The sequence below is a fragment of the Alternaria incomplexa genome, assembly GCF_024043165.1.
Source record: "Alternaria incomplexa strain BMP 0042 chromosome Unknown scaffold_2, whole genome shotgun sequence".
In the NCBI taxonomy this organism is placed as follows: Eukaryota; Fungi; Ascomycota; class Dothideomycetes; order Pleosporales; family Pleosporaceae; genus Alternaria; species Alternaria incomplexa.
The window spans coordinates 1002598-1021632 of NW_026249851.1; the positions used below are offsets into that span (position 1 = coordinate 1002598).

The 19035-nt window shown below is 53.4% G+C and overlaps 8 protein-coding genes across 8 annotated transcripts; 3 read left to right on the forward strand and 5 right to left on the reverse strand.

Annotated features, from left to right (window-relative positions):
- Nucleotides 1-852: 852 nt before the first annotated feature.
- J4E90_001833 (uncharacterized protein) lies at nucleotides 853-2403 on the reverse strand (the record flags this gene model as incomplete). The annotated part of the gene is made up of 3 exons (XM_051431417.1): nucleotides 853-979; nucleotides 1032-2034; nucleotides 2103-2403. 3 exons carry the CDS (start codon nucleotides 2401-2403, stop codon nucleotides 853-855), a joined length of 1431 nt encoding a protein of 476 aa, XP_051294551.1.
- Nucleotides 2404-3215: 812 nt separating this feature from the next.
- On the reverse strand, nucleotides 3216-3806 carry J4E90_001834 (uncharacterized protein; the record flags this gene model as incomplete). The annotated part of the gene is made up of 1 exon (XM_051431418.1): nucleotides 3216-3806. The coding sequence occupies one exon, from the start codon at nucleotides 3804-3806 to the stop codon at nucleotides 3216-3218; it is 591 nt and encodes a 196-aa protein (XP_051294552.1).
- A 98-nt stretch (nucleotides 3807-3904) lies between these two features.
- J4E90_001835 (uncharacterized protein) lies at nucleotides 3905-4300 on the forward strand (the record flags this gene model as incomplete). Its single annotated transcript, XM_051431419.1, has 1 exon — nucleotides 3905-4300. The coding sequence occupies one exon, from the start codon at nucleotides 3905-3907 to the stop codon at nucleotides 4298-4300; it is 396 nt and encodes a 131-aa protein (XP_051294553.1).
- Nucleotides 4301-4651: 351 nt separating this feature from the next.
- J4E90_001836 (uncharacterized protein) lies at nucleotides 4652-5341 on the reverse strand (the record flags this gene model as incomplete). The annotated part of the gene is made up of 3 exons (XM_051431420.1): nucleotides 4652-4995; nucleotides 5079-5277; nucleotides 5327-5341. 3 exons carry the CDS (start codon nucleotides 5339-5341, stop codon nucleotides 4652-4654), a joined length of 558 nt encoding a protein of 185 aa, XP_051294554.1.
- Nucleotides 5342-5853: 512 nt separating this feature from the next.
- Nucleotides 5854-6310, forward strand: J4E90_001837 (uncharacterized protein; the record flags this gene model as incomplete). The annotated part of the gene is made up of 3 exons (XM_051431421.1): nucleotides 5854-6052; nucleotides 6135-6229; nucleotides 6278-6310. The coding sequence occupies 3 exons, from the start codon at nucleotides 5854-5856 to the stop codon at nucleotides 6308-6310; spliced, it is 327 nt and encodes a 108-aa protein (XP_051294555.1).
- Nucleotides 6311-7772: 1462 nt separating this feature from the next.
- On the reverse strand, nucleotides 7773-8705 carry J4E90_001838 (uncharacterized protein; the record flags this gene model as incomplete). Its single annotated transcript, XM_051431422.1, has 1 exon — nucleotides 7773-8705. The coding sequence occupies one exon, from the start codon at nucleotides 8703-8705 to the stop codon at nucleotides 7773-7775; it is 933 nt and encodes a 310-aa protein (XP_051294556.1).
- Nucleotides 8706-15181: 6476 nt separating this feature from the next.
- On the forward strand, nucleotides 15182-16870 carry J4E90_001839 (uncharacterized protein; the record flags this gene model as incomplete). Its single annotated transcript, XM_051431423.1, has 2 exons — nucleotides 15182-16462; nucleotides 16517-16870. The coding sequence occupies 2 exons, from the start codon at nucleotides 15182-15184 to the stop codon at nucleotides 16868-16870; spliced, it is 1635 nt and encodes a 544-aa protein (XP_051294557.1).
- Nucleotides 16871-17116: 246 nt separating this feature from the next.
- Nucleotides 17117-18510, reverse strand: J4E90_001840 (uncharacterized protein; the record flags this gene model as incomplete). Its single annotated transcript, XM_051431424.1, has 3 exons — nucleotides 17117-17256; nucleotides 17312-18361; nucleotides 18471-18510. 3 exons carry the CDS (start codon nucleotides 18508-18510, stop codon nucleotides 17117-17119), a joined length of 1230 nt encoding a protein of 409 aa, XP_051294558.1.
- Between the last annotated feature and the right edge of the window lie 525 nt (nucleotides 18511-19035).

Genomic DNA, 19035 nt, shown 5'->3' on the forward strand with positions numbered 1-19035 from the left:
GACTGGGGCTGAGAATGTGACGCATTGTCGAACTTTTTTGGAGTAACAATCTTGGAGTCATCATGTACATGTAGCAAGTATACACCAGTACTTCCATCCTCCTGATGAGGTGCCCGTAAGCTGGCGGAGGATGTTGAATGTATGTGCGGTGTGATGGAAATCTTATGTCGATTGTGACCTTGAAAACGTTTCGCGTATAGTACGTCTCCAAAGCGAGCGTAGTGAGTTCGCGGTTCCGAGTGCCGATAATGGAGGTGAGCTGTTCTGCGAAGACACGAGTGTGCGCAGTCGACTTGATCCCGTCCATCGGATCCCGGGTGCCGATGGTGGACATGAGCTGGTCTGCGAAGATTGGATCGTGCTCACTCGGCTTGATCCCGTCCTTCTGATCAAGGTTGTGAGCCAATATCTGCACCTTCAACTCATCTGGGAGCCGCGACCAGCCTTGGAAGGTAGCAGACAATTCCGTGCCGGGATCGTCCATATAGATTCTGTTGCGCCGAAAAATAATCTATTGGCCGTGTGAGCTTTTGATTAGAACAGAATGATCAAAGCACTCACCTTGAGGTTGTGTTAACGCGCAGACTGTGCACTCAAGGATCCGCGCCCACTTCTGTGATTGTGAGCCTCGTGGATCTGTATGATCTTCTTACCGAGATTCTGAGGCGTTATCAAGGCAAAGTGGGTGAGGCAGTACCGGGTGTTGTGTACTATAGTTGCCAAGCCTAGCCAACCCAGGACTGTGCGCTCCAGGGTGGGAAAGAGCAAACGCTGTACGTGAGGCACTGAAGTCGTGAAGACTACTGTAGAATTCTTCTGCTACATGATCGTACATCACACGCGAGCTATCTCTTACAACGCCTCCAGAATGCGCACATCGCTCATCGCTTCAAAGGGTATCGTCTCGCTTCCAGCACCTTGCAACGCCCACTGCAGGGTCTTCTCCACCGCACGTCTACCTGTGTGCTCAAGGGGTAGCCTGCATAATATTAGCTAATGTAGCCTCAATAGGGGTGTTCGGGTTGACTCACCAATGGCCTGCTCCCTTGATAATCACGACCTGACTTCCCTTGACCAGATAGTCGCGAGCGTTGTCAAACGAGAGCCGTTGATTGAATGCAGGGTCAAATTGTCCCATCATGAGTGTCGAAGGGGCCTTCAGCGCGCCTTGTGGTGCCATGCTGGACAGGGTGCCTGATGCGGACAGGGTCTGCGAAGAAGCAGCTTCAGAGGAAATGTTGTACAGCGCGGCAGTAACCTCGAGAGACTTTTCCCACTTGCCGAAGGCTAGGCTGTCGCGATAGATGAGGGTCTTCTCGGACATGCCGCGGTCGCCTATCCTGCTCTTGACAGAATCGCCGTATCGTTCACCCTTGTCGTTGGCCTTGTCTAGCTGGGCACTTCCGGGGCCAGTAGAGATTGCCATTGCTTCAGCAGCTTCCGTAGGTTCCAAGACAGTAGGAGCCTTGCCCTTCTTCGGCGTGCCTTTGCCGAACTGGTGAAGAACACGCAGGAAGAAGTAGTTGCCAAAAGTCGCAAAGACGTTGTGAAGAGGCCAGGGTAGATGGAATACGAAGATGTAGAAAGAGCTTCGGAACTGTCCAGCCACAGGACCGAGTGCGTGTAGTCCATTCTTCAATAGACGGAAGTTGAACGGAGAGTGTATCCATGTCCTTAGCATTTGCTTCGCCAACAGAATCCTGTTCATCGCGTTCGAGTGTAGTAGAGCTGTGACGGCGCCGCCTGTGATGATCCAGTGGTCAGCCAGGACATGTGCCTCAGATGCCAGCCGGCCAGCAATGACCGCACCCCAGTCGTGCGACACTACCACTACCTTCTTGCCTTCCGACAGGAACTGCTCTCGTATGCCAACAATGAACTCGCTCAACACCTCGAGCATTTCGTTCGGGCCGTATGCGGACAGACTGTCGGAGCCGCCATAGCCAGGGAGATCGACGGCTATCAGGATGGAGTCCTTTTGTAGGGAAGCGGATTGGAGGAGGTGGCGCCAGATGAGGTAAGAATCGGGGAATCCTGGTCTTTGTTAGTTGCGTAGTCCATTAAAGTTTGGTACCTGCATGACTCTGCTGGTGAATACATACCATGTAAAAAGATGGTAACATTCTTCGCGGGTGACGATCCAGTGTCCTGGTTAACGACATAGTGCAGGCGGGTACCGTTGGTGGTTTTGTAGAAGGCATGCTTGAAACCTGGAAGAGGCTCCCGGTCAAGACTCCAGAAACTCTCTTGCGCAGCAGCCAACGCGCGCTTCTCCTCGTCGCTATCTTTCGCCCAGAGCGCCCCGTTCTTGATGACTGCCATGGTCCATACTCCGGCAAGGCTGAACAGTCCAAACCCAAGTTTGAAACCGCTCCAGGCCAGACTCCCGAGTTTGTCTGCCATGTTGGCGTTTTGGCTGGAGGTGTGTCGCAGTACAGTTCTGCTCAGTTGTCTGTAGATTAGGCACTCAGTGAAAGGTCGTTCGCATGTGTTGGTGGTGGTTGTAGTTGAGCGACGGTCCTGTCACATGTAGCGCGAAAGTGAAGTTAAGAAAGTGCGATCAAAAATCAAGGTTGGCTGGTATCCACCCCCGCATGCTGGAGCAAGAGCATAGTCCTGACTGTAGCGGTAGCCCCAGGGGCAGATCGCGATGGCGAAGCAGATGACCCGCGAAACCACGCGGCAGAGACGATCAAGGGTCCTGTGTGTCCATGGAAGCTGCAGTGATGATCGTTGAGGTATGACGCTATTGGCCATAGCTTCTGCTATGCCGCGGACTGACGCAGTCTGATCGGTCGGGTAGCTTTGTCCCCCGGTTCAGGGTGCAGTCGCTGGTCGCCTGGGCACCGGGTTAGGGCGATGCGCGTGCTCTGCGCATCATTTAATTTATGCTTGAGTTGTCACCACTGAGAGCTGGGATATCGTGGGTCTGCTCGTCTATCTACTAGATGATACGCGCAATGCTCGTACGTTGTCAATGGCAATCATGGCCTTGGCCCTTAGACAGGAACAGCCATAGTCGGATCTCTGACGTGTGCGCATCGCATTATTCCAATGTCGAGAGGTCCTGCCCCAATATGCACAGAATCTCGCTACACCTAGGACTCAACGCTGCGCCCCAATAACTTTGACATTCCAATGTCGGGTATCATAACAACTCCAACGTAATCTCACACAAGAACTCCAACGTCCACAGGCACAGTGACTCTCAGTTCTCATCTCCTCTTCCCCTTGACCCTCTCCATGACCCTCAACTCGGCGCTTCTCTGCAGCCTCAGATCTTCCAACTCCCTCTCAATCCCTCTGTTCTTCTCTACAAGCTCTTTCCTCTTCTCCATCCTCTGCTTAGCCTCCTCCAGCTTGTGCCTCACAACATCTTCCACCACCCTCTCCAGCTGCCCCGCATCCTCGATGCCATGCTCTCTGATGAAGCGGTCCGCGAATTCTTCAATAGTGTGTGGTGATGGCCCTGGACCACCTGTATGATATCCGTTTTGGTGCGTCATGTAAAGCCCCGGCACGGCGGAAGGATGTGTACGTAGGTGGGAGGAGAGCGAGATGGGCAGTTGCGACGCGGAGATTGTGGGAATCTCGTCTGAAGGCTTTCGCGGCGAGGGCTGGGGTGGTGGGTTAAGTATGATTTCCATAAGACTGTTCTCAAACGCCTCGTCGTATTGTACAGTGAATGGCGAGAAGTCGACCATGGGGGATGTGAGTTCGGGCTCGTCGCGTGGTGTGAGGGGCGCGTTGCCCATTATCGTGTCGTGGTTGCTCATGTTGTCGTCTTCGCGGTTATAATTAGCCATGCGACGCGTGATGGAGAGAAGCAAGGTGTTGCGATCCGAAGTTTGTTGAATTGAGGGGATCCGTCTCGAGGCTGTCGCGATGATGGGGCTGATGCCGCATGACTAAGCCCAGGTTCCGCAGCACCTCCGCGGTCGCGACTTGCCCAACTTTTGCCTACCAAGCCCAACACCAACCCAGTCGCACATCTCCAAACAACCGACCGAACTCCGTACATATCGCGATCATGGCTGACAAACTGCGCGCGCAGCAACAACTCGAGGCTCTCCAGGCCCGCTACATCGGTATCGGAAGCGCAGACACTACCAAGCACGAATGGACATCCAACATCGCGCGCGACTCGCTCTCGAGCTACGTCGGCCACCCGCCTCTTCTACAGTACATGAGCATCGGACTGGGACAGCCGCGCGAAAAGACTAGACTGCAGTTACTAGAGCGCATGGTCAGGCCTGTCGGGCCTCCGCCTGAGGTGAGTAATGGAAATGTTGAGTTTTAGAAGTAATGAGCTAACAGGAAGTAGCAACAAGATTGATCGGGACATTCTAGACCGAAACGACAGACTTGATTATGGAGACATGCGGAGAACGAAGATCCAAAGCGAAAGCCGCCTCCCATCCCCAGCACGAATGCGCGCGAGGCTGGCTCGTGGATGAAGAGGAACAGATGGGTACATGCTGCTTGTCTAGGGCTATCAAAGCCGATACTATGAAGTCGTTCAGTAGCGTAGCGCACGCTGAGTGCCGGTAGTGAGGTGTACACACCTCGGCCTCTCTCAATATACCCCAATTGCCACCATAGCCGGGGCCCAAAGTCTTTCTCCAACTCGTGCTCTCCCATGTGTGACTTCTCAATCGCTATCACTGGCGCTTCCTGTTGGGCCATCATCGTCGTCGTCTTCCACCACGTCACCACCCATTAGCATCGAGACTTCACCCTTTTGTAGCATGCTCTTTAGCTCGGTGTTCCTCGGGTCCACCAACTCAATGGGCTTGAGCTTCGCCTTGTTCCTTATTCTCGGATCGCATCCCGCGTCTAGAAGCATGGCCACGATGGAGTGTCCGTGGGGCCAGACGGACTTTTCGAGCGAGTTGACGTAGCGTACGGCTTTGTGAAGGGGAGTATCCTGCTCCATGCGGTCGATCTCGTCGATCTCAAGACCGTCTTGGTCGAGAAGCATGTCGATAACTTCGACTGTGACAGACTTAGTCAAACCATGCCCCGTGTGGCGTGCGACAAAGACGTCCTGGTGCTGCGCCGCTGGGATAGATACTTACAGCTTCCGTATGTTGCCGCGACGTGAAGGCAGCCGTTACCCACGCCGTCGCGTGTGTTGTTCAATGTCTCCGCGACATGATCCTCTGGCTTCTTCCCTGATTTTGAGGCAGCAGCAGCAAGGTCTTTCAGAGTTTCCTCAAGCAGCTCGGTGTTGTTGCGTCGGCACGCTTCGAGGACGAGTTCGCGGGGGGAAGCACCCTACATGTTGGTTAGCAGTGGCAGGCGCTGGGTATGCATGTGTATGCACCTCTTCGTCCGCCATGGTGTGTGGTGTTGAGGATGCGGAGGGTGACTGGGCAGGGACGGCGGTCCAGTCAGGTACGCGTGAATGTTTCGAGCTGTGGTTTGGCGGGGTACTCGGAGGTGCTAACGGAAAGCGAACAGGGCAGGGCGGTGTGAAGAAGTGAAGTATCTCTCTAATACGGCGATAAGGATGCAGGCGACGTCGACAGGCCAGCGTGCATAAGCCCCAATCTGAGACAGTCCGCTCCCAAGTGCGCGTCGCCGGTGGCTTTTCGCTGCTACACACTCGCCCCGCACTTTGCCGTTCCCAGCCCTAGCGGGTCAGGGTCCGTCATAACTTTTGATCTTCTTCGCGCTCAACTTCACGCGTCCAACTTCTTTTTTGCTTACTGTCGCCCACCATGCTGCTCTGTAAGTCCCATACTCACATATCCGGATGTTCCGCTTATGCCTACTACATGGCCACATATACAGCTCCATGTTCCAGTCCAGCCACAGCTAACAGCCACAGTTTGCCCAACATGCAGCAATATGCTGCGCGTGTCCAAAGTACCTCCCGGCGATCCCACCACCGAAGACGCTGTCGGTCAAAACCGTTTCGAATGCCTTACCTGCCCCTACCACTTCGTAATCAACAAACGCTATTACGAGCGGAAATACCTAAAGAAGAAGGAAGTCGAAGACATCTTGGGTGGAAAGGGCGCCTGGGATAATGTGGACAAGACGGAAGGTGCGCTCCGATACTTTAGCCCAAGATTGCGCCATCTTGGGCGCACCTGCTACACCTGTTGGCATACCTGACAAGTACACAGTACAATGCCCGAACGAGAAGTGCCGCAACCACGAAGCATACTGGTACCAGCTGCAGATTCGAAGTGCCGACGAGCCCATGACTGCTTTCTACAAGGTACGCCACATACCCGACCCCCTCAAAAACCCCGCTGATCTGATCCAGTGCACCCAATGCGCGAAAGAGTGGCGAGAATGATCTGCGAGTCCTGTTCAAATGTCCAAGGAGTTTGGAAGCGGAGTTCTTGTCTTAGTATACCCCGGTTGCATTTGGTGAATGAAGTTCATGTTCTCTTTTGACTTGTAGGCGCCAGTCGCTGTGAAAGGCTCAGGATGATTCAGATTCCCGACCTCGAATCGGTTCATACTCGTGGTGATCATCTCACGACAACGTCGATGCATCTCCATCAACGACCCGCGCGAACCAAGACTATGCCCCAGTTTGAGTCACAGGCGCATTCTGCACTGGCTGGCCCGTGCCGCAGCGTGGACGACCTCGCAAGATGGCGCGGATTTCTACCTATTCCTCTCTCTCCCATCATTGCTTTCGGGCCTCTCGCAAAAGCATGCAACTGTCTCCCGGCTCTGCTGACAGACCTTGCCTCATCAACCTTCATCACACCCGCAAGCCCCATTTACCACCGAGGTCGGGAACCTATGCTAGGATGATGGCTCAAGCTACCGACACCGAAGAGCCAGTCATACCAGTTTCTCGATCGTTCCACGCCTGGGCGCGACTTCCTGATGAGCTCAAGTGCGAAGTTCTCTCGCACAATCTAACCCTGGATGGAAGAATCGACAAGAGAAAACATGCCCAATGTCTACAGTCGGACCTGTTCCCACTCTTGGCCACGCGCAACCGTCATCTAGCCAACATCGCACAAGAAGTATATTACAACAAAAATGTCTTCGAGCTGTGTATCGGGTGCCGCATGCAAACAGGGGACGTCAAACTTGGCAAGGGCTATTCGTTTCCCCCTGAGGACCGCATCAGCGGTCTCTGGCGTCCCAAGGCACGTGCGGCTGCCATGATACGTCATCTGCATATTGTGGCGATGAACTGCAAGGTCGGTATAGAGAAGGGACTTATATGTGCCTCGCACTCGACGAGTTGGATGTACCTTATAGATCTACCTCCCCGAGACTATTGGATCAACGGTACCAAAGATAATGCACCTCGCGCCAATATAAACCCTGAATGGCAAGAACGCTTCGTCAACCTACATACCCTTGGGATCGAGTGGCGTCTTGAACGCGATATCATGCCCGGATGTTTTCTCGAAGATGGCATAGGAGACACGTTGAGAGCTTGTATAGAAAAGTCTGGGATACGTCTCCGGGCACCGAAAGTGGAGTTTACTGTCCGTGATACTTACAATGGCGGCCGGTTCTTGTGGCACTATCATCCTTGCGAGCAGGATCATACCGAAGTCTTTCAACATCTCAAAGACATGATCATGGGCAAGAAACCTTGAGTCATGCTACCAATCATTTGGAATTGCAAGACATGCGCCGGGTGGTGTTGAACATGTAGGATGAACAGACAAGCTATAGGTTTAGGACCTGTAATAGTTTCCTCTCAAGTTCCCAATAGCTGCTTTTTACTATCCAGAATGCTAATGAATATATCCTCATTGACCAAACCCAGGCATGGCTGAGACTCACGTCCAATCAAGAAGCTGATCATCTTTCTCTGTCGGGACGACCAAGACCTTCGCCACATGCGGCCATAACACAAAATCCCACAACCAATAGCCCTCCTCATTCAGATGCACATGGTCGTCAAGCATATTCTTGATGAACATGTGCCTCGTATCAACCCACTTCACCTTGTCCTCGCGATCCCGTTCAGTCTGAGCCTCATATGTCTGCAGCTTGTGCTCCTTCTCAACCCGAAGAGCCCCGTTGATCTCTCCAATAACCTCCCTTAGCATCTCATTACTCTGATCCACAATCGCATCAGGTATATCCAGTCTATACGACATATCGCACGCCAACACCGTACTCTCCGGCGCAATCCTCAGACAAGCCTCCACCAACACTCTCCAGCTCTCCACATCCTGTTTCCGGAATGCGCGCTTCTTCTGCAGATTGTTCGTCCCGGAAGCCACGATCCAGAGTTTGATGTCGCAGACGTCTTTCTTCGCCGTCTTGAGCGTTGAGTAAAGACCCTCTGTGAGTCGGTATACGACGTTCTGGTTGCTGTCGCCGCCTACACCGGCGTTCCATGCGACTCCAGTGTCTCCGAGCTTGCCGATATCCGTGGTGATGCCGCTGGTCTTGAAGCGTTCGAGCATGGAGTTGCCGAGGTAGACGACACTGATGAGAGATGTGTTTGTGAGGTTTGGTACGGGCGCATCTGGTGCGGGGGGAGAAGTATCTTCGCTGGGTGTAGGTAACGGGGTATCGAGTTGAAGGCGCGCGATGAGTTCTGGTACGTGTACTTGGTGGTGCGTTTGGTGCGAGCGTTCCTTGAACTTGGCGAAAGATCGAAGCTTTTCTAGGAACTCGGCATCGGACTGGTGTAGGAAGTTTGTCTTCGCATCTGTAGGTATGCTGGACGTTGCATTGCTCTGTTGGGCGTTGGAAGGCATTGTCGGATTGAACTTAGATGTTATGGTTTTGCGAGGCTTCAACGGCGCGATGTTTCGTTGGTGTAATTTGTGTGAGTAGAAGTTGCAATCAGAGCAGGATGTATGCAAACCGCTCGATTGGGGTGAGCGTGGGATGCGACTGCTAATCTGTGGTTAAGGGTGGAGAAGGCGACGAATCAGCGCATAGATATCAGCAATCGTTCCTGCTTGCAGCTAGATTGCGGCAGCAGGAAAGGGCGTCACAGTTTCAAGGGCTGATGCGTTGGAGGATCAATGTGAATACCTTCGTGACCATACATCTGAGTAGCTAACTTTATACACCTACAAGCTCGCTCGCTCGCTTGTCGGACATGCATCTCGTCTAGATTTTTTGGGTGAGACGATACTTCCCCACGTCCAACAGTCTACCTGTCCATCTTTCAAGTTCATAAGAAGGAGCGCATCATATGTCCACCACCACGTTGCTACGTCCGAACTGGATAATCTGCCCACATATGGTGCCCATATGGCGAGTCCTTCGGCCGAGTCGACACGGTCTTGATCGTCACACGGTGCTGGTATTGATAAACGCCCGCATAGGCAACACCAGTGACGAATTTCGACCTCTCTATAACGTATTGAGACCTCTCGTCTATGTCTTTGTCGTCAAATATGCAGAAGCGTTGCCATCGTTCTTCTCGAGTTCCGTTGGCTTTCAGGTCAAGCTGCTCACAATAAAGTGATTCCATCGCTTCGATATCAACGTCGCTTGATCCGAATGTGACTGATATGATGGTCAGATGGCGCGTGGGAAAGTGGATTGGGCCGAGTCGCTGAAAATATGCCTCGAAATACGACCTCGGTTCGTCGTCGGCTTCCGGGTCGTCGAAGAATAGAGACTCCGGGTCGAGGTTGACCGTCAAGTAGTGTAAGTTCGGAAATGTTGACCCATCCGAGATATCCCTCAATAATCTTAGATGATGAGGCTTGTTGTAATCGAGGTTAATCTCGAGACGACGAACAAAAGGCTTTACAACAGGTGGCGGACAGTAGCAAATATTCCTATTCGAAGAGGGGGTGTTATTGGACAGCAACACTGTTCGATTGACCCCATAGAAAGCTTCCAGAACAAGGGGCTTGATTTCGGGAACAGAGAGTAGGGGCATCACTGTCTTTTTCAGCAACCGCCTTGTCTCAAGCGTACGGTACTGAAAAAGATTGCGGTCGAAACAGTCTTGGGGATAACAGAGATAATGGAGGTCGCATTTGTCGAGCCAAGCGCAGGCTGTCACGGCTGTTGGAGTGTGGACGGTGTAGCGTAAGATGAGCAGCTTCAGCTCTCCAGGGAGGCTACGGAACCCTCGGAAGAATGAGTCGGATTCGGTTGTCATATTAGTAGTCGTCATTCTTGGTTGAGTGGTGAGACTCGTGTGGTGGGAAGGCGTTGATGGTATGAGCGGGATCCATAGTATAGAGTAGTGGCCTCAGAGCGGGATGCAAGGCAGGTACCACCTGAGGTAAAGTCCGTGCACCGCGACTCACTAGGCAGGTGCAGAACTGACAGTGTGCAGTGAAACGCTTCCAAGGTTCTAAAATGGCAGTGAGACTTCAGTAGGTTGAGACCAGGTAGGCGTTACCAGGCCTCATGTGTTTTAACAATGGCTTTTTACAAATACCTCGGCGATACGCCTTTCTTGCAAATGTGGTATTGCGCTCATGATCTGCGCAATAACGACTATAAGATGAAAAGCTCCTGGGAAAGACGTTCCTTATTGAGGCTGAAAATTATTGTATACATGACAGTCAAGACGCGACCGCCCATGTCCAGGACATACTCTCTGACGACTTGATGGGAATGATGCGCCATGACACCAGCCCGTATAAACTTTGGAGCCTGTCCTCATAGCACCTTCACATGTTCCACGCTTCTGTCACTATGCCACGTCAATTCGGCGCAACGCCGACAAATCTCCCTTGTTCAAGCAGTAGAAATGCGCCTCGGAGGAGAGACGCTCCAGAATAGTGGTTCGAGGCCTGATAGTCCTGGAGACAACTCTCACGCTGTATGGCGACTCGGAATCGGCGGTCCTGTCATGCCGATAATACCACGTTCGATCGTGCGCTCGCAATGACCATCACAGCGAGTGCGCTCATGAGCATGCTCGACTTCGACCTGGATGTTTTTGGCTTGCAACAGTAGGCGCGCCTGCTCTGGCAGTCGCTCGAAGAATACGTTCGATTCTTCCGGAAGACAGTAAGGCAAGTGGATCACAATGCGGAGTTCTTTCAACGAGGTGAAGTATCTTCCCCAGCCAGCCTTGGCCTCACCGTCATTTGCCCACGAATGCGGCTCCAGAATAAAACAGGTATACCCAGCTGTGAAGGACGCGCGACGAGGATGAGCTAGGACAGCTAGTTGGGGGCCTTGGCAGCCGCCGCAGTAGATTAGCTCTAAGGGGTACCCGAAACCCTGGATTTCCATATGTATCTCGAGCTTCGTGACAAGATGTGCGACGGTCTTGGATGGATAACGGAAGGACAATGGGGTACGACGTGACCCGCGCACGACTAACCAGGCCAACTTGAATGTGTTTTCGTGGTAATAGATCTGGAAAGCAATACTACACAGTTCTTTATTGGCAAGCGCGGTATTCAGAAAGCGGGGTCCGTAGATAAAGTCATGGCTACGACAGGTGACACTCCAGGGAAAGCGGAGATGGTGTCGAAAGATCTCAAGCTTAAGCTCCTTCGGATGGTCATTGAAGCGATCGAATTTGACATCAGTGTCGGAAGAAGTAGTGGAGAGGAGTAAGTTCTCAGGTGAGTCCTTGGGAACGTCGATGGCGAGTGGGAGATGGACCACCGAATCTTCGGCCATGTTGTCTTGAGCGATTTCGAATCTTGGCTTCAGGCTCGAGGGACTGACGGGGTGGGAGGTTGATTGGGTGCGTACTTAGCAGCTAGGTAGCTTGGGTGTGTTGTCAGTAGAGCTGCTGGATGCCCACCAGTATCGAAGTGGACAAGGAGCTCAGTCTGTGCGCCCTCCACGGTCTAATCCACTTCAAAACAACGCTGCTTGACGAATCGGATGGGCAGTACCACGACGTCAGCAGTCGGACAGTTTCTCAGGCAACGCAGTGACGCTTTTGCCGAGGAATGGGACAGTGCCAAAGGTCTCGTGCGATCTACAGTAATCCCGATCCCCACTCGGCAGCGGCTAAGTTCGCTCAATCTCCATCTGCTTCATTATCAATGGTAAGCTCGACCATACCATTGACCGAACATGTGTCTGGCCGAATCAACCAGCGAGCGGCGGCCATGCTGACTGTGCCTGCACTCATCGCCAGTGTCGCAATGTGCGGCTTCGGTAGCTCTTCCAGCACAGCCTGGTTGTCTCTAGGAAAGTCCGCTGCCTTTGCAGACCGCGAGTAGAAGATACGAGATGACAAAAAGGGTACATAAGTACTGAGTCGGAAGAATCGCGGGTGATGACTCTCGGCCTTCGAGGTTGATGTGTCAGATCGTTGTCTTGATACCTTCTTGACATTGACGTCCTGAGTCTGCACATTGTCACGAGCTTTCTTTGGAATGACGAGCGACTTTCGGGTCTGACTTTGATTCTTTCTGTGGTCGACAGGTAGGGTTGAAACAGTGTTGTCGGCAACAAATGGACTGACAGAGGCTACGTCTAGATCCATAACGCAAGGCTGCCAGCTCTCATTGAACTCCACGGGCTCGAACGATGCGCCTTTGTTGCGCATATAGCTCTGCTCGATGACACCAGAGCCTCGCAACAATGTTGGCTGTGAAGCGCCATGAAAGTTGTGCAAATGCTGGAGGAAAGCGTCTTCAGATGTGTAAAACTCTTGATTACACGAGCGATACCGATGGTAGTTCTGCGCATGTTCGACGTGAAACGTTCGATAGCCGGAGCCGCAAAGGTGACAATGGTGAGCTTTGGCCGAAGGAAAGTCTGGACAGAGGGGCGGACCTGCATTGTCTGCAGCAACGTCGTCGAAGCTCCGGAGAAATCGACAGCTCCAGACACGACAGTGAGAGTGTTCGTTCATATCTTTGACATCCGTAAAGACCTTTTGACAGTATCGGCATCGGAAAGATTCGTATGGTGTAGTCGAGTAGAGGTTCTCCAAATGGTTTTCCTTGCGCTCGCTCCACCACACAGCACGGTCAAGCTCACGCGCGACGAGGTGCTCAGCAACATGCTCACATCGTTCGGACCAGTCTTTTGACTTCTTTCCGCAGAAGCCACAATGAAGCATAGGATCGTCAAGCTTCATTGGAGCTCCGAAGCGACGCCACTTCATGGCAAGGTCCTTGCAACCAAAGTTGTGGCCTTCAGCGGCTAGTAATCGAGCTTGACAGCCGGTACGTACCGACGGATGTTTGGTGTTGGCGAAGTGAACATGGTGGAGATGTTGGATGAAGTGATCACGGCGATAGAAAGTTCGTTGGGATTCGGGCTTGCTTCGGCATTGTTGGTACTTGTGGCCAGCCAGGTGAGCATCGTCGGGATGGGCCTGACCGCAGAATGGACATGCTTCAAGATTTTCAGATGACTTTGTGTCACAGCAAATCCAAGTGGTTCGAAGCGCATGGACCGAGTCTTCGTGGCGTATCCATTCATACTTCGTCTTGAATGCCCGCGGACAGAAAGTACAGAAAAAAGGCAGATCTTTCTGGGGTTCACCTGCACTGTTCACACCGTTAATGGCTTGGCGAGGAGATTCTTTCCATGCCATCCGACGTCTACCTCGACGGCGATCACGACCAAAGGACGAGGTTTTACTGCGGCTACCGCTGGAAGACACCGTGTATGTTGTGGGTGCAGTGCCTTCAGAAGAAGCAATCGAGGTGATGACGGAACCTCTTCGACCTTGTCTGGACTCAGACCATCCGCTATTTGGGATGCTTTCGTTGAGAGACTCAACATCAACGGCAGCCTGCACTGCAGACAGTTCAACAGCTTCCTCTTGGTACGACTGTGCAAGGTATACCGCCAGAGGCGGCTGCGGCAGTTGATTGGCGTCATCTGCTTGCTTTTGGAGGTTTTCCAGACTATCCTTCGACAGCTGTGTCTTCAGAGTGCGATTGCTCTGGCCTGAACCATCCTTTACAGTGGGGTGGGAATCTGAATAGGTAAGTCAAAGCATGATCTCATGGAAGGGGATACGAGTCACCTCCACATTTCTTCCTGGCTCGGGTGTTATTGAACCAGTTGCGGACTTTCTTCACGTCGAGATTGGCTTGATGTGCGATGATGTCCAATTCCCACGCGCAGGGGTATGGATTGGCCGCAAATTCGTCCTCCAACACCTGTCTTGCCTCAAGTGGAATACGGCACTGAGGTCCTTTACGTTTGGCTGATGCTGGTTTCCAAGTTGCAACTGAAGGTTGTTGCTGGGATGCGGCCGATCTGACTGGTAGCTGCTCCAGTCCAAGGGAGGCATCGGCCGGAATCTTTGGATGATCGAGAACTGAAGGACGTAGCCCGAGCTGAGAGTGCGGGGCATCAATTAAACTGCCTTCCTCATCGTATTGCATTAGCGCAAGTGATGACAATGAAGGCGGGAGAGCGAGATCCGTCGCATCGCGGATCCTGTGGTCCTTCGCATGTTCCATATCAACCGTTTGCCAATCGACGTCTGCTCCTGAGTCTACACTCGTTTCAATCATAGACGTCGCAGCATATGTTGTTGGGTGAGATGTTGGCCATTGCTGGTTTATATCGGCAGAGGAGAGATCGTGTGCCACGTCGTACATGGGCACGTCGTACAATTGGAGGGTATCTTGGGCCGCTGGTTCCAAAGCGAAGTCAATAGCCGTGACATTGTCTGGTTGAAAGTATGACACCGTTTGCCCACTTGAGGCGTGGGTGTGTTCGACTTCGTCGTTCTGTTCAAGAGCGGCGAAATCGAAGAAATCGTTCATCCTGTCGAGCGCGTCGGGATCCATCGTGACGCGTCTAGTGCGGCCCTGGTGGACGCGCTGAGAGTGGTTTATCCTGGAGCCAGGCAATCTATCATTGGCAGGTCAATAGGTCCGAATCGAAAAGAGAGACATCTGATGTTTGGGGGTCGCATGACAGAACGTGGAATCCGGCTTGACGCTGATGAGGTGGAAGGTGCTGCGCCGTCCGTCGTCTATTGATGAACTGGGTGCGCCCGGGCGATCCTCCAGGCAGCCAACGCTAGTCAGCTCATGCTGTGTGACGAAGAGACCGGCGTTTTCCTATCATGATAGCAATCCATTAAGACGGTCTTGACAAGTAGACCTCATGAAACAAACTATCAGGATCTGCTCAGTCGCGACTTTGATGCTGATATTAATCACGGTCGGCATCTGTCCGCGTTCAGGCCGGGAAGGCGCCACCATCCGATGTCGTTAGCGTGACTTCCTGACCCACCGAAAAGTTCCTCCACCCGAAAAGCTCACGACATTCGCAACTCCACGCGCATTGATCGCATCCAACTTTCACAATGGCGGCCGAAGTACAACTCCTGCAGCCCTTGAAGCTGCCAAAGGGCCCTTCCACCCTTACGTCTGAGCAAAAGTACTGGAACTCATTCGCCTCGGAGCTCAAACTCGACCCTTCGCAACATTCCTCGCCCGTAACTCACATCTCGATACCGCCCCCTCAGCCCGCCAATACGCTTTCGGCCACCCAGGATCTCTTCGCAGTCACCACGGGATCGCGCGTCCAGATTTTCTCCTCCAAGAGCCGAAAGGTCGTCAAGACGATATCGCGCTTCGGCGTCGACGACGTTGCGCATTCGGGAAACATACGGCGCGATGGCAGAATTCTGGTCGCAGGAGGAGATACTGGTGTCATACAAGCGTTCGATGTCAAGAGCAGGGCCATCTTGAAGACATGGAAGGAACACAAGCAGCCCGTCTGGGTCACACAGTGGAATCCCACAGATCTTACTGGCCTAATGAGTTGTTCCGACGACAGAACCGTGCGATTATGGGACCTGCCGAGTGAGAAAAGTGTCATGAAGTTTGACGGGCATCAAGACTACGTGCGCAGCGGTACCTTCATGCCTGCGCAAAGTGGGCTGCTTGTATCTGGTAGTTACGATCAGACGGTACGACTCTGGGATTCGCGAGTGGGCGGAAAGGCGGTCATGGTGTTCAAACACGCTGCGCCCGTCGAGACTGTCCTCCCTATGCCGTCTGGAACGGCTGTCCTCGCAGCAGCCGACAACGTCATCAGCGTTCTCGACATTGTGGCCGCAAAGCCGATCCACATGCTGCGTAACCACCAGAAAACTGTGACCGCGCTCTCATTAGCGAACAATGGCGAACGCCTCCTCTCCGGTGCTCTCGACGGCCACGTCAAGGTCTTCGAAACAGCAGGCTGGAACGTCGTAGGTGGGATGAAGTACCCTTCGCCCATCCTGTCACTCAGCGTCATCCCGAACCAAAAGGAGGACAGACACATTGCCGTGGGTATGCAATCTGGTCTTCTCTCGATCAAGACCCATCTTTCCGGCGAGCAGAAGGTTCAGGCTCGTGAGCGAGAGAAGGAGATGAAAGCGCTCATGGAAGGCAAGATCGAAGAGTACGACAGGAGCAAGAAGCGGAAGCGCGGAAAGGGCTGGGAAAAGCGTATCCGAGGCAAAGACTTCACCGGCGAGAGCGCAGACATTGTAATCGAGGGCAACGCGCGGGGAAAGATCACGGCCGGACAGCCGTGGGCGCATGCGCTGCGAAAGGGCATGTACGCGCAGGCGCTGGACATGGTGCTCGAATCAAAGGTATGTATTCCGTTCTCCTGTACATCCCTAAGACTAAGGCTAATATCTCCCAAGGACGCAAATGCTCGCAGCCAGTCCCTTACCCTCCTGACCGCTCTACGCCACCGCTCTGCTCTCCGAACTGCTCTCAGCAACCGCGACTCCGTAACACTCCAACCCATCCTCCGCTGGTGCATAAAGAATGTTTCTGACTACCGCATCACACGTCTGACCACCGACGTCGCGCTCGTGGTCCTGGATCTATACGCCGATCAACTGGGCAGAAGCGAGGAGGTTGACGATCTAATCATGGCGCTGATGCAGCGAGTCAAGGTGACCGTCGAAGCAAGCCAAGACGCATGGAAGGTACGTGGCATGCTAGATATGCTCGTCAGCAGCGTCGGCGCAGTAGACGGCGTGGAAGCCTGAGAATGGAAAAGGGATCTTTTGTTTGCATAGCGAAGGCGTTCAGGATCTTGTCACATGTTCAAAAAGTTGTAAAGGCAGCAGCAGCCGTATACGTTATGCACCTTGGATGGGTGATAGAGAGATACCCGGATAAAGCGATTGGTATTGCTTTGGATGATGGGGAACGGTTGATCTTGAATGGTATATTGTACAAGCCAGTTTTCTTCCACCGGCAATATATGCTATACACTGAATTCGTACAATCGTTTACCACAGGCAGTATTGCCGTTGTGATGTGACGGGTCGGTCGGGAAGTGCGGTCCACAGCTTGCGGTTGTCGCGCTTCTTCTGAATCTCGTCTGAGATGCGCAAGCGCGTCTTCTCTTCCTTGAGAAGAACGGAGAAACCTGTCAAGTAATGTTAGCGCCCAATTGTCCAAATTAAAGTGTGCGACAAACTCACTCGTCGTTCGGTGCTTCAGCATGTTGATAGCACCCCGCGCCCTGAACTCAGGGGTCTTCCAGCTCTGCCCGGGTCCCACCCACGCCTGGTCAATGTAGATCTCGCTGGGGTCGCGGACCACCTTCTTACTCCCATCTTTCAACTGGATCGTCGTGTCCTTGAAGAAAGGCACCTTAACCGGCTTCGCCTCCAGACTGCCGTTCGTTTTCGACGTCTTGTAGTCCCAAGTATCCTTCGGTCTCCCCGCATCCGTAGCTGCTCTTTGCTTTTTCCAACGCGACACCGCAGCGTCTTCGCCAGCGAGACCCATACCGCGGGCCGCAATGGCTTCGTTCTGCGCGATTTCGAGGCCCTTGATGACGTCGCGGGCCACACGTTTCGGGGAAAAGCGGAGTTGGACGAGGGCTTCCGAGACAGTCTTTCCGGCGATCTGGTTTACGACCTTCTGCAGCTTCTTGGTAGACGTGGGAAGGAGTTGTGACCTGTAGAGTGACTGGCGTTCGGTACGGAGTAACTTCTGCGCCTTTGTCATGCGGCCGTGGCGCTTCACGCCGGAAATGACGAGTTTGCGCTCGAGACGCCTGCGGGCTTTCTGGTCGGGATCGAGTGACATATCCATAAGCTTCTTGTCCTCCTTAAGCGCCTCTTGTTGCTCTCGCTTGCGGTATTTCTCCTTGACTTCGAGTTTCTCCTGTGGGCTCAGGTCTGGCCGCCAGCCGGGGATATCGCTTTCGGGTGGGAAGAGGGAAGTTGGGGTTACGGCGAAGTCTCCTTCACGAGGGGTGGGGCGTACGGGCCCTGCTGATGCGTCTTTTCCTTTCGCACCTGTTCGTTTTGCCCTCTTCGATAGGTAGTCTTCGAGGATCGGGTTGGTGAGGTCATCGTTGTTATTCTTGACCCCTCTGAACTCGTCAGTGCGATGAGCGCCTGAAGAGAAGGTATTGAAGAGGTCATCGTTGTCTTTCTTGCGCCCGAACGAGATATTGCGCTGTGAGATTGAAAGGATCGAGGTTAAGGGTATCCATTGGGTGTGTGGGCGCGCGGCGAGGGCTATTCAATGTTAGTCGTCATGGTGTTGTACCGCCCGGAAGAACGACTAGCGCTCCGATAAGTGCGGAGAAAATGGTGCAGGGAATCAATGTTCCCAGTAATAGCTTACCTGACTGCCCCAGCCGCCGTGAGGGTATCCGGGCGCTCATAGCGATGCTCGACACCACGGCGCTGCGGCGTTGATGATGCCAATGCTGTGAAGTGTCGCGGGAAATTCTGTGGCACGGCGAAAGGCTCCGCGCTGGCGCAGGGCGCTTGCAGGGGATCGGCTTGGCAGCGGGATCATCATTGAACCAGAGCGATCAGAACGCAGAAGAAATGTGCAGGAGTCGTGTCGTCCCGCTCCTGTCCAGACCACCGTCGACCCTAGACTCTTGACCCCGTTGCCTGACGCGCATTTCGTGACGCGCCAAACATTGTGCTGTACCGCCGCCAGCTCACTCCGGGAGTCCGCATCCAGCTGCTCCGGGTCGCGACGTGCTCGCTCCATCATTACTCGATTAGTCGCAGGCCCAAGCTTGCCTGGTGCACCTAACCACCTTTTCTTCTAGACCGGGTGTAGGCCTTCTCACCCACGACGCCGACGAGGTCATCTCCCATCACACTCGCTATCCCCATCGCCTCGCGCCTCCGACGGTCCTTTTCGCGCCAAACGCCCGCTGTCGTCCCATGCC